Source organism: Callithrix jacchus, chromosome X (genome assembly GCF_049354715.1).
Source record: "Callithrix jacchus isolate 240 chromosome X, calJac240_pri, whole genome shotgun sequence".
Classification (NCBI taxonomy): domain Eukaryota; kingdom Metazoa; phylum Chordata; class Mammalia; order Primates; family Cebidae; genus Callithrix; species Callithrix jacchus.
Genome location: NC_133524.1, coordinates 25,665,001 through 25,678,436, shown reverse-complemented (window position 1 = coordinate 25,678,436; position 13,436 = coordinate 25,665,001). Strand labels below are relative to the sequence as shown.

Sequence of the window (13,436 nt, the reverse complement as noted above, 5' to 3'; positions counted from 1 at the left end):
CATTTGTCAAACGAGGTTCTTCCTTTATAAAAGCAAGCTAAATAGAGCACTTAAAGAAAAGTGAGAAAGGCAAAACTTAAGTCTCAAACTACATATCTGCATCTGTGCCTATTAAAATCTTACGCACTCTTCAAGGCCCAACTCCACCAAGGAAACCTTTCCTGAGGTATATGCTGAGATCCCTCAGCAATTTATACCATTCCCTTGTATTTGAGTTACTTGTCTTCAGGCTGAAGTTTCCCTAAGAGATTAAGAACAGGGCAGCTGTGATACAGCAGAAAGAAAAACCAGGCTCTGACACTTCTAAGCTTTGCTACTTTGGGAGAGTCATTCATCCTTTTGGAGTTGTTTTACATCTGAAAAGTGTCAACTATATACATACCCATATCCAATGGACTTGTCTGGAAAATGTAAAAGATAATGGCTGTAAATGTTCTCCACAAAAGTAAAGTCCTATAAAAAGGAGGTATTCAGAGGTGAATGCATGAATAAGCAATCAGTCAGAAGTATTAGGACTTCTAGAAGCAATAACATATAGGACAGAGACTCAATAATACATATTCACTGAATAAGCTGGGTGAGAGTGCAGGGCACAAAGTGGGGACAAACAGAGTAACAGACTTACCCATAGACCTGCTTTTGTGACCCTATTTTAAATTACAATAATTTCTTAAGAAAAGTACATCAGTGTCTAAAATTAGCCAGCAAATTTTTCTATATACTGGTTTAAGCCTTAAGCTCCAGGGTATGGTGCTAAGGCTTGCAGGGGTCACAGGCCAGGGTGAGAAAGGTTTCTAAGGGCCTTTATACAGGGAGAATGTAGTCAATGTTAATTTAACACAATGATGGGCCACTAAGTCTGTCTACTTACTGTCTTGTTAGCCACAAGGTAAGAGAATGCGGATGGATCTAAATCAATTCATGACAACTACAGGAAGAACTGGTCTAAGAATGAGTATTGATGATTGGTTTCCTTTGTATACGAAGGGTAGCATTATATGAACAAGAGACTATAGCATAAAATAATAAATGGCACTGATTAATAAATAATGTGAAAGTCAACATCAGTTCTTGGCCTGGGCCTACAGGGTTACTGGAGACATCACAAGGACATTTTGTTGTTTTTTTTTTTGACATGGAGTTTCGCTCTTGTTTCCCAGGCTGAAGTGCAATGGCACAATCTTGGCTCACCGCAACCTCCACCTTCCGGGTTCAAGCAATTCTCCTGTCTCAGCCTCCCGAGTAGCTGGGATTACAGGTATGAGCCACCATGCCCGGGTAGTTTTGTATTTTTAGTAGAGACGAGGTTTCTCCATGTTGGTCAGGCTGGTTTTCGAACTCCTGACCTCAGGTGATCTACCCGCCTTGGCTTCCCAAAGTGCTGGATTACAGGTGTGAGCCACCACGCCTGGCCACAAGGACATTGTTAGACTTCAAAAGTTACGGTTGATTCCCTTAGATAATTATGAAAAATTTATCAAGAATTATAGAGGATAACGAAGACATATGCCAATTCATATGAAAAGCAAGAAAGCAAAGCAAAACAATGTCAGTTTCAAAATTAAATCTGTATTATAATTAAAAAGATGAGGACTTAAGTAAACACTTTGCTTTTAACCATTAAGGGCTATTCTGGCATGGCACAAACACTGGTAAAAAACAAACAAACAAAAAATACCAACCACCAAAACAAAAACAAGATTGAGAGGAAACGTGAGAGGCAGTGCTGTCTCACAGAGGGAGCACAAACACTTCTGAAACCATGAGAAGAAATGTCATCACAATAGAGTTAAGGCAAATAAGAAATGATTAAGACATTAAATTCTGGGCTAAGCAAATGAGAAAAGATTCCCAAGAGGAAAAGTACATGCAATTTTAAAATAACCCCTAACTACTAGAGAAAAATAGCAGAGTCAGACTAAATCTGTTTAAATCCCAAACATCTCTAAGACCATGAAACAATTCTGGATAAATATAAATCCTCTAATTTGCCTGAACCAAATGGGACTGGCATTTTCACACTGTTCACTGACTTTTAAAAAAATTCACATTTATTGGAAATTTTAGCTGGTATAAAAAAGTCACAAATTCAGTAACTGGTAATACCACAATGAGCGTTTCTTTAGAAAGTTTTAAGAAAAAAAACAAATGTCTTCTCCTTCTAAGACTACAGAGCTGAACCTTTTAATGTTTAAGGGTACATTTTTAAAAGAAATAACTCACATATTTTAAGTGGCTATTTCAATACATTTCTAGTGAAAAGCACTAATTTTGGAGGGGAAATTAGTATACCTGTATCTAACCCCAAGGGCTTGATTTAGGTCATGTTGTAATAGATTATACAGTTATTACACAAATACTGATAATTTAATATTATTCCTGAAACTCATAGAACATTCTATCATGATACTTAGAGAATCTACTCTTTTCTCTGCCATGAATATTACAAGCCCTTTCCTCCTAATTAATGTGCAATTAATTCAACCAACCTCCAATTAGTCTTCTACAATATTACCCTACCTAGACAATAAAGCAGAGCCTCTAGATTGGGGTTTAAACCTGGGCTAAAATAGACTCCTACAGACCAAAAATGGTTCTGGAATTTCTCTTTGTAGTGTAATTTAGATGTCATATCTAATTTGCTGTCATGACTATTGTTTCACTGTGCAATTTTTATGTCGTTTTGAATGGTAAAGGCATCATAGCTTTATTGAATTAAACCTTCTGTATTTAGGGTCTGATGTTACATGTCTGTGCACTTATGTTTATGTCTCAAAAGCTGCTTTTGACATCAAGTAGTAGAAAGGAGTATGCTTTCCTGATACATTTGCTCACATCTAGCAAATACAAACACAAACTGGAAAAATACCTTCTCCAAATTGAAGAAACAGAAAATTGAATGTGAATATTATTGCTATTAATAATAGCAATTATTATTACATAAATAATAATAGGCAGAGATAGCCATTAAATAAGCCATTCACATTATAGAATTATAGAAGACTGGGCTGTAATGTAAATGCCTTGTTGATTCTATTAATCAATTCTTTCTTAAGAAAGAACTGCCCTTTCCACTGGCACTTTTTGTGGTACCTACCTCAAACACTTAGGTATTATTCTTACCACACTCTGTAGTCACAAAAAAATTAAAATGCTCTCTTTTTTCTTTTTGAGACAGAGTCTTGCACTGTAGTCCAGGCTGAAGTGCAGTGGCATGATCTCTGCTCACTACAACCTCCACCTCCCAGGTTCAGGCGATTCTCCTGCCTCAGCCTCCCAAGTAGCTGGGACTACAGGCATGTGCCACCATGCTCGGCTAATTTTTTGTATTTTTAGTAGACATAGGGTTTCACTGTGTTAGCCAGGATGGTCTCAATCTCCTGACCCCATGAAATGCCCACCTCAGCCTCCCAAAAGTGCTGGGATTACAGGCATGAGCCACCATGCCCAACTGATGTCTTAAATACAAGGGACAAAGTCTATCTTACCTGTATCACAACACTCAGTTTAGTGTTGGTCTGTTGGCAGTTATCCTTGTATCTGGCCTATGAGTTCAAGCTCTAAATTAAAGTCATGACTAAGAAGACTAACCATGGAAAGCCTTCCACCAGACCACTGGAATAGCCTTTTAAGTAACTTTTAGTGCATGAAATTTCATAAAGTTTTTACTAGATAATTACACTTCCTGATTTTGTAATTAGTGGAAGTACATGCAATTACATAATAATTATGATAGTAATTACGTAATTAAGATGTATAATTATGTAGTAAAAAACATCATGGAAATAAAACCATCTACTGTGTAAGCACAATACATTTTAAAAGTAAATTCACTGGCTCAAATGCTTAAAAATACTTTTCTTCAAAATAAAGTGATTAGCTCACATTATGGCTTAACTGCTTGAGAATTGTTTCATTTTTTTCATCATTGGTGATAGAAGCATATTTTTAAGAAGTACATGAAAAAAATCTTATCAGGTTTTTCCTACTAAAAAAATGACAATACAATTTGCAAATGCAGACCATCAACCACATTATCACCACAGAGCCCTTGTGTTGTTGTCCCTGCCACTATAAAAGGGGAAAGGAACTTGCCCACTAAAAAGATATAATGGGAAATGATTTTATAGAACGAGTAACACATCTGTTATCATAGCAAGCCTCTAAGTCTCTTTGTACATAAAAGTGCAAACGTTGAGTGCATATTTACAGAAATGGACTTAAAGACACATAATTAGAATCTGGAATTTTGCTGCTCCAAAATATGGCAACTTTCATATACTAACTTAATTATCTCAAAGAAAATGGCAAAAAATGTACAGAGACAAGATGCTTCTACTTATGGGCAAAGCAACTAAAGTGACCATTTCCTGGAAAATGTAGTTTCTCTTCTGTCACGTTGTAAAGTTACCTTGAGTTAAAACAAAAACAAAACAGGCAGTATCCATAGAGAAAAATAAACCAGTGTTAGCAAGCCCCATGCTGCCACTGGACAATACCAACTTTCTCATTCTTATAGTGAGTATTAAAACATCACAGAAAAGTCAGTGACAGAGGAAGAAGAAAATTTCAAATTAAACTTTTCAGTAGCAAAATTTAAGAAATAGCCTCTTGTTTCCATTAAAAAAATCTAGTTGAATGCCTTGAAATCTTTATAAAACATTGCTAAATCAATGTTGCAATGAGGTCCAGAATGTAGTGATACTGTCAAACTTTACTCTGGGCACATAAGAGTGGCCCTTACATGAAGTGGGTGTAGAACTACACTCCAATTCTTTTTTTTTTTTTGAGATGATGTCTCACTCTGTTGCCCAGGCTGGAGGGCAGTGATGCGATCTCAGCTCACTGCAACCTCCGCCTCGCGGGTTCAAGTGATTCTTCTGCATTAGCCTCCTGAGTAGCTGGGACTACAGGCACGTGCCACCATGCCTGGCTAATTTTTGTATTTTTAGTAGAGACCAGGTATCACCATGCTGGCCAGGCTGGTCTTGAACTCCTGACCTCATGATCCACCCACCAAAGTGTTCCCAAAATTCTGGGATTATAGGCGTGAGCCATGGTGCCCCACTTCAGTCCTTTTATAAGCCACTAATCTTAAAAAGCTGAAAGCTATTTTGAAAATCCTAATTTACTTCTCCCTTGTTCTGTCTAGTTACGAAGAAACAAAGTGTAAGAACTCATACTTTTTTCCTTTTTACCCCTCTCTTAGCTCTTGTCAGGCCACTGCATTTTTAGCTTAATGAAAACATATTTCAAAAGGCCAGACTGTGATATGAATTCTACCTTAAACTTGGGTAGTCCTTCTGTAGCCTGGATAGCTGTCGTTTTAAAGGTTTACCAAAGGAACGACTCCAATCAATGAATGAATAAAATGGAAGCAGGCTTTAGTTATAAAGAGGGGAGAGTGTCTTAGATCAGTGCTTCTCAAACTTTAACACATGGAGAAATCACCTGGGAATCTTGTTAAAATGCAGATGCTGAAGCAGTAGGTCTGGGGAGGGTCTGATATTTTGCATTTCTAACAAGCTCCCAGGTGATGCCTATGCTGCTGGGATACTGATCACACTTGGAGTTACACCCGGAGTAACAAGGCCTTAGGTTTGACTTGGAAAAAAACACATGGAGAAAAAAAGCTGGTTTGAGTTCATTTTTATATTACGTTTCCCCTCAATTGTGACATTATTTGGGTAATGACTTGAAGTTGAGTAAAATTCTCTATGACATTTTAGTGATTATAATTTTTTTGTGTTGTAAGAGCAGTACATGCTCAGAGTATATAATTTAGAAAATACATAAAATTATTAAAAGAAAATCTATAATCCACCTAGAGATAACAACTATAACAAATTCTACTGTTTCTTACTAAATTTTTTACCTTGCACATACACCACAAATTAGAATCATAAGTTACCTAGTTTTGTATTTTATCATTATATTGTATTTCCTTATGTCATTAAAGATTAAAACTATGTAATATTTAACAATAACAACCCCCAGAAGCTCAAGATTATGAAACCACTTTTCTCACTTCTTTATAAGAAATAGATAGCTAACTATGTTCTGAACTGTCAAGTCAGAGCCTCCTACCATAAAAATTCCCTTAATCAAAGAAAAAATAATTTTTAAAAACCTTCATATCATTTTCTATTTGTAAGAAAATAAAATAAAAAATGAAGTTTATAGTTACCCATCTTAAAATCTAGTTTTCTAAAGAAAATTGTTTGTATCATTATAAAAAATATAATTTTAAGGAGAATGAATAGATAGATGCTCAAGTGAATTTCTATTTACTTTTATATGTATTTGGTAGGTGTGAGTTGTTTTGTGTATGCTTTACCTGTTATTAGTTATTAAAAACAGAAAAAGCTCACCCTCAAAATTCACCAACAGTTTTTAAATGAAATAACACAACCAGTGGGCTTCAAAAAGTGGCATAAGAAGAAATGGACCAGACAGGTGCTCTCTGACAGTCTTTAAAAAAATATTTTGTGGCCAGGCACGGTGGCTCACGCCTGTAATCCCAGCACTTTGGGAGGCTGAGGCGGGCGGATCACGACGTCAAGAGATGGAGACCAATCTGGCCAACACGGTGAATCCCCGTCTCTACTAAAAAAAAATACAAAAAGATTAGCTGGGCGTGGTAGAACGTACCCGTGGTCCCAGCTTCTCGGGAGACCGAGGCGGAAGAATCGCTTGAACCCAGGAGGCAGAGGTTGCAGTGAGCCGAGATTGCGCCACTGCACTCCATCCAGCCTGGTGACAGAGCAAGACTCTGTCTCCAAAAAAAAGGATATTTTCTAAGGATTTAACCAAGTAAATTCTAAGGAGGTCAACTAGCTTAGAGAGGACTACAGGGCTACTTTCATGATAAAACTTGCCTGCTATCACTTTACCAGTTCGGGAAATACAGCGGAAAACTGAAATGGGACCCATCTTGGGACTTTCCAAAATCTCCAAATTCCCGTATACACTAAAGCATATCATTTCTTCTATAAAACTCTTATTTTCTGGCTTAAAGAACACTACCTTTTAAGACCCTTTTCATTACTAGCTGTTGTTTTTGTTTTGGAGACCATTTTTCACAAAGTAATAGAATTATTACCAGTTCATTAGTATAACTACTTAACTGATGGGGAACACAGAACAGGACCCTGTGGCAGTGTGGGTGAGGAGCAGTTGGCTTGGCTCACTCATTAGTGAAGTGACTGGATAGTCTTTCAGTTCAATTCACATTTGGCATCAGCAAAATAACACACACAACATGCTACCTACGTTTAGTATCACTTGCAAAGAGTTCAAGCGACAGGCATTGAATCTGAAAATGTCAAGGAACTTAAGTAACTTTAATTTCTTCCTCAATATAATGAGCACAATCCACTACTGCCTCACAGGACTATTATAAGGACTTGTGTTATACATGTGAAAGGACAAAAGGAACCTATAAAGTACCTTATAAAGGGGCAGCCTAGTTCTTCTGGGTGGCATGTTAGGAAACACAAGTGGCTACAGATGTTACCACAAGGCCCAAAGAAAAGACAGAAGAAAAGAGACAACAAGAAACTGAAAAGTTTAAGGAAAGAAAAAGAAAAGAAAGCACATGAGGCTCAAGAGGGGAAGTGACTGTGGGATTTCACCCGGTTGAGGTGAGCAAGAAAACTGCAATCTTTGCAGGTGCAACTCAGGAGGCTGGGGCACTTAAGGCTGCCCACAGCCCTTTGTGAGAAACAGGGTGACCTGAAGCAGTCCATCTAGGCCTAAAGAGACTCCTGTTGAGAAGTCAAGCTTCCCACTGGATACTTCTATGAGTAAATCGTCATCTTTTAGCCACTATGCTGCAACTCCAATTTCTGTCTTCAACAGAATTCCACATCCTAGTGTTCCAGTTCTGGCAGAGACAAATGCAATGTGTTCAAAGGGATTTATGAAGAAATTCAAGTAATCAGTTCTGAACTGAATTGTGTCTCCCCAAAATTCATACTGAAGGTGGCTGAAGTCTTAACCCTTTGTACCTTAGCCTGGGACTGTATCGGGAGTGGACTGTATTAGAATAGACTGTATCAGGCTTTTAGAGAATTATGTTAAAATGAGGTCATTACAATGGGACCCAATCCAGTATGACCAGTGTCAGCATAAGAAGAGGAAATTAGGTACAGAGGAAAGACACTAGAAGACAGCCCTTTAGAAGCTGAAGAGAGACCTGGCCAGGCACGGTGGCTCACACCTGTAATCCCAGCACTTTGGGAGGCTGAGGCAGACGAAGCACAAGGTCAGGAGTTCGAGATCAGCCTGACCAACATGGTGAAACCCTCGTCTCTACTAAAAACCCAAAAATTAGCCAGGTATGGTGGTACACACCTGTAATCCCAGCTACTCAGGTGGCTGAGGCAGAAGAATAACTTGAACCCGGGAGGCGGGGGTTGCAGTGAGCTGAATCACGCCACTGCATTCCAACCTAGGCAACAGACTCAGTCTCCATCTAAATTCCATCTCAAATAAAAAAAAAAAAAAGAGGTTGAGGAGAGATCAACCCTGCTGACGCCTTGGTCTCAGAATTATAGTCTCCAGAAATGTGAGGAAATATAGTTGGTTAAGCCACCCCATCCGTGGTACTTTGTTACAGCAGTCCTAGCAAACGAATACACTGTCTTACTACAAATAGCTGACACAGAATAAAAGGAGAGAAGCACCTGCTGAGCAAGCCCAGAAACAAAAAAGTGTTTCTTTCTAGAAATAAAGAAAGATCAAACACTGAAGTGAAAAGGCAGTTAGTGGCTCCCTCTCTTTGTTTCCAAAATAATTGCACCATATTGGTGGTGACATTCAGGCCATACCACACTTAGTTGTTGCTGAATCTGTCTTTCCTCAACAGATTCCAAGCTCCTCCAGGGCAGGGAGTGTTGGCCATCCACCTTTGTTCCTCCGCAATGAGGAATGTCACTCAACACATAATAGAAACTATATAGAAATAGTTTTTACTATTGCTGAATAAACAACAACAAAGGTTCAGTTGAGAAAACTAAGAGACTTTTTTCTTCCTCCATTTTTAAGCAGACTTAATAATTCAGATAACTGGGTAAATATTTGAACGGATTCAGGTTTCCCCTAAACTGCTCAGCTACCCCTACTCAGGCAAGGTGCCATGAGATGAGGCAGTCAAATGGGGCCATTTCATGCTGCCATCCTGGAAATGAATTTTTACTTCATAGATTGCCCCTATGTTCCCGTAAAACCGCCTTTGAATCCATTATGCCGTCTGTGTACACTCTGGAGCAGTTACAATAATAATGCCAAAGTCCTGCAGAAATAAGATTTTAAAAATGTAATGCAGTTACAGCAAATATGCAGTAAACACTTCACCAACGTGAATAACAGTCCTTTACCATTTTAAAGGAAAGGAAAAAATATCAAATGGGGTTAATTCACATTATGGACTAATGGCCTGTAAACTTTCGTTTGAAAGCAAAGCACGGAAAAAGCTTTGACAAGAGCTACTTTTCACCATAAAAATAAACCTCTTTGAAATAATTTGTACATGTTTTTCTAAGTCAAATTGCCAAGTTTCAAACAAAAATTAAAACCACCATCCAGTTACAACCCTTAAAATATGGGCTTTATGATGGAAATGGTAAAACAATCTTAGTGAAGGAAATGTTGCTAGGTACTGACAGTAAAGGAGAGTCTACAGTAAATACTTGACACACCAGTTACAGGGCACTTGTTGACAGAAGACACTTAGACTCCATTCTCAATAATATAACCGTGTGTAACAACTGTCATTTTTCATAGGACTTTTGATGTTAACATCTACTGGTGTTCTGGCCGTGGTCCAAATTGAATAAATATATTTGCCTTCTGGTTCCCTTGCATTTTAAACTCATTTTTATAGCCGGTCTCCCTTGAATAGCAAATCAAAAGTGAATTCACTCCAACTTATAAAGTGAGAAGTCAATTTTATGTGTTGCATTATTTTAAATTTATGGCGTTTTCCTCTATAATTGCTCTCCTCTTGACTGTAAGAAAATTACTGTTTCCCATTGTTTCCTATGGACTATGACTTGTCTTCAATTCTCTTTTATTTAGAAACTATCCAACTATGTATTTAGAGTATCCAGGAGAGGGGTTCTCAAACTTGGCTGCACGTTAGAATTATCTGGGGGAATTTTCAAAAAAATTATAGCTTCTTAAGCTCTACCCCACCCCCTACATCTTCCAAATTAGAATCTGTGGGCATAGAATCCAAGGATTTGGACTTTTAATATGTCCCAGGTGACTCTTAGGAGAGGGCTTATCAGATCAGATGTCATGTGTTAGGAAATCTCTGCTCTTGGACCATTGCGAAGTGTGCCCCCAAGTTTTGGTTCATATCCCACCACTTGTGCATACCCTAATACCACTTAGCATTACTACATGACTTGAAAATGCCTGGAGTATGTAAATTTTAGCTAATTCACTCATTCCCAAACTGTAATTTAGGAATAATAAAAAAACAGCAAGAAACTCAAAGAGTTTCAACAGATAAAGTTCACTAAATAAAACAAAAAAGGCTCTTGGGACATTTCATGAAGTTCTTTCAGTCGCATGCATTTCTTACTCTTCTCATCTTATTTTCTTTAGCCCTCTGACATGTAAAAGATCCCATCAAGAACTCAGTGCCATTTTTGCCCCGAACTGCTGAGTAGTATATTATTAGATACGAACAACAAAAAAGTGTGCTGATTCTGAAAATTGTGAAATGGGACTACAGTAAATTCTGAATGTACAGATCCTGTTAATACTTTTCCCTTTTAGCCAAGCAAGAGGCTTCCAAGCGGCTACTTATTTCCTCTTATTTTCTGCAGGTGTAACATGCATTTCTCAATGTCCTCTAAGAGGCTGGGCTAAATCTCTAGTGACTTTCCAGATCACTCCTCTACATGCCTCCAAGAGTTGCCAGACTTTTTGAAAACTGCTGATCATAAAAGACTGATTCTGCTTCCCAGATAAGAATTTTAGAGCTGTATAGGAAGAGGACTCTTTCTCCTCAAATAACTATAGAAATCAATCTAGGATGGATAGATTCAGAAAGAAATAACGGGGTGGCCAGGCATAATAACCCACACCTATAATCCCAGCACTTTGGAAGGTCAACACGGGCAGATCACTTGAGGTCAGGGGTTTGAGGCCAGCCTGGCCAACATGGTGAAACTCCATCTCTACTAGAAATACAAGAATTGGCCAGGTATGGCGGCACATGCCTGTAATCCCAGCTACTTGGGAGGCTGAGGCAGGAGAATCACTTCAACCCAAGAGGCGGAGGCTGCAGTGAGCTGAGACTGTGACACTGCATTCCAGCCTGGGCAACAGACCAAGAGTCTGTCTCAAAAAAAAAAAAAAAAAAAAAGAATGGGGGAACGGGTTCTAATATACTGATATCCAGAAAGAGGTAACAGACCTGATAGAAACAGGCAACTCGTTCAGATAATCAGTACTTAGTTTTCTTGAGTCATAACTGTCTTTAGGAAAGGTCCCTTGGGGATAAAAGAAAAACAGCTGTAAATGATATTACAAGTATATATGGGCTAGACATTAGCCACGAATAAAAATTCTAAAACCTAGTTATTAATAGAAGAAATTTCTTCTCTGTATAAATTTTACTAATTCATGGAAAACATGCTGTGGAGATAGCCCAAGTCCTTGTTGAACGTCTAAAGATAAGATACTAATGTCTGAATCAGCTTCTCCAGCAGTTGTAAAGTGTTTTCTCTCCAAGGACAGCAAAACCAAATAAGTCAAGGCATTTAAAAAATGCTTTCCAGCCAATCTTGTGGATGGAAAAACAAGTCAATTATGACTGGAATGAAAAACAGTGAGACCAAATCAAGGACAGCATGGGGATTCGTATGTGGGGAAATCTAGCAATATTTGTAGGTTTTTTATGTCACTGTGGTTGTTTCCAGTCCTAATACCAACCAATGAAACGTTGAATTGATATTCGCTGACAAACAACATAAACACTCTGTAGGTAACTAATAAGAAAAATGTATAAATTTGCCTTTTTTATTTTTCACAGGTAATAGAAAAGTTGTCAATGTGATTTTCAGGTAGGAGAAAAAAACATGCAGTTGTCATACATTTTCAAATACTTTAAGTTATGTAACAAGGCTTTTCCCAGACCCACTAGGTCCCACAGTGCCTGCAAGTCTTGTATAAGGAAACACCTGATTGTATGGGCTGAGGCGCCTATACACTCACTCTCTTAGGATGCAGCCAGTAAAGGAACTCTACCCCATCCCACTCTCAAAAGGAACCCAGGCTTTTAGCGAAAAGCAGAGACACACTCCAGGTCTATTTTTTTGTGGTAATATCTGGTTTTTGTAGGCCCAATGATCATGTTGCCTATGCTTACTCTATTACAATTACTAAACTCTGTAGAAAATAGCGTTTTCAAAATATAGCATTTAAAGAGTCGTTTTTGTACTGTTCCTCCCCCCAAAGCCTTGCTTTAATAGAGAACAATGTGAAACAGGCTGTGGGGGCCAAAGCTGGGGATTCCTATGTCGCCGCCCCTCATGCAGGGGATCCCTGTGTTCAGATAGGCCCCCACGGCCTGCTTCTGAGACAGCAATGTGATGCTGCGTGAACAGCCTGACACAGTAGGTCTGGCTTTTATGATGCAAATTTCCATTTTAAACTCAAAGGTAATTACAGTATTTTAACGTACCTTTCTCATGATCAGTAGTAAGTTTCTCCAGTGCACAATCCACATCAAAAATGTACCGGTAAAAGCACAGCTGGGTGTACAGGGACTTGTCAGAATACTGTAATATAACAGAAAATAAATGAATACTACTATTGGGAAGGGGGAAGTGATGGAGATCACTCTCAGCAGAGTGTATCCCCTACTTTCAACTTCTCTATCAAGCAGCATTTTTTAAAGAAAGGGGGTAAGAAGGGCAGAATCATACTAATGGTTTGTCCCTCTCAGATAGCATATATACCTTTCATAATTTAGAATAAATCCTGCCACTTCGATCATAGATTACTACTTGCGAAGCTGCAGACTGATTACCCCTGCTGTCAAAAACCTGATTTTGTCAAATTGCAAATTCCTATGCACTCATGACAATTTGCACTGTTAATTGGGAAAAGTGCTATGTGCTTCCTAACTGGGACCTGTCCATGCTAGCAGGAAGTTAAACAAATTCTGAAAACTGTTTAACACATATTCCTATACCATGAGCCCGTTTTATGATTTGTGGTGACAATTCATTGCCTGTACCAGGAACTGGCTCACAGACACAACTCTGTGAATTAAGTACAGACTCAAGTAACATCTTGACCATTTGTGCTGTGGTAATCCTAAGTGGGCAATGTATGACCTCTGAGAAGTACCCTGTGATAAGAAATAACCAAGGTTTGTCATCCCACCCATGTCAAAACACTCGTTTAATGACCTT

The 13,436-nt window shown here is 38.4% G+C and overlaps 1 protein-coding gene across 8 annotated transcripts in view; it reads right to left on the bottom strand.

The window, feature by feature from the left end:
* The window catches only part of POLA1 (DNA polymerase alpha 1, catalytic subunit), a 316,077-nt gene that overhangs the window by 62,185 nt on the left and 240,456 nt on the right, over positions 1-13,436 (bottom strand). For all 8 annotated transcript variants that reach the window (XM_008989090.5, XM_078363411.1, XM_017968391.4 and 5 more), the window contains one exon: positions 12,701-12,797. In XM_008989090.5, coding sequence (XP_008987338.2) covers positions 12,701-12,797 — 97 coding nt within the window. The remainder of the gene's footprint in view (positions 1-12,700; positions 12,798-13,436) is intronic.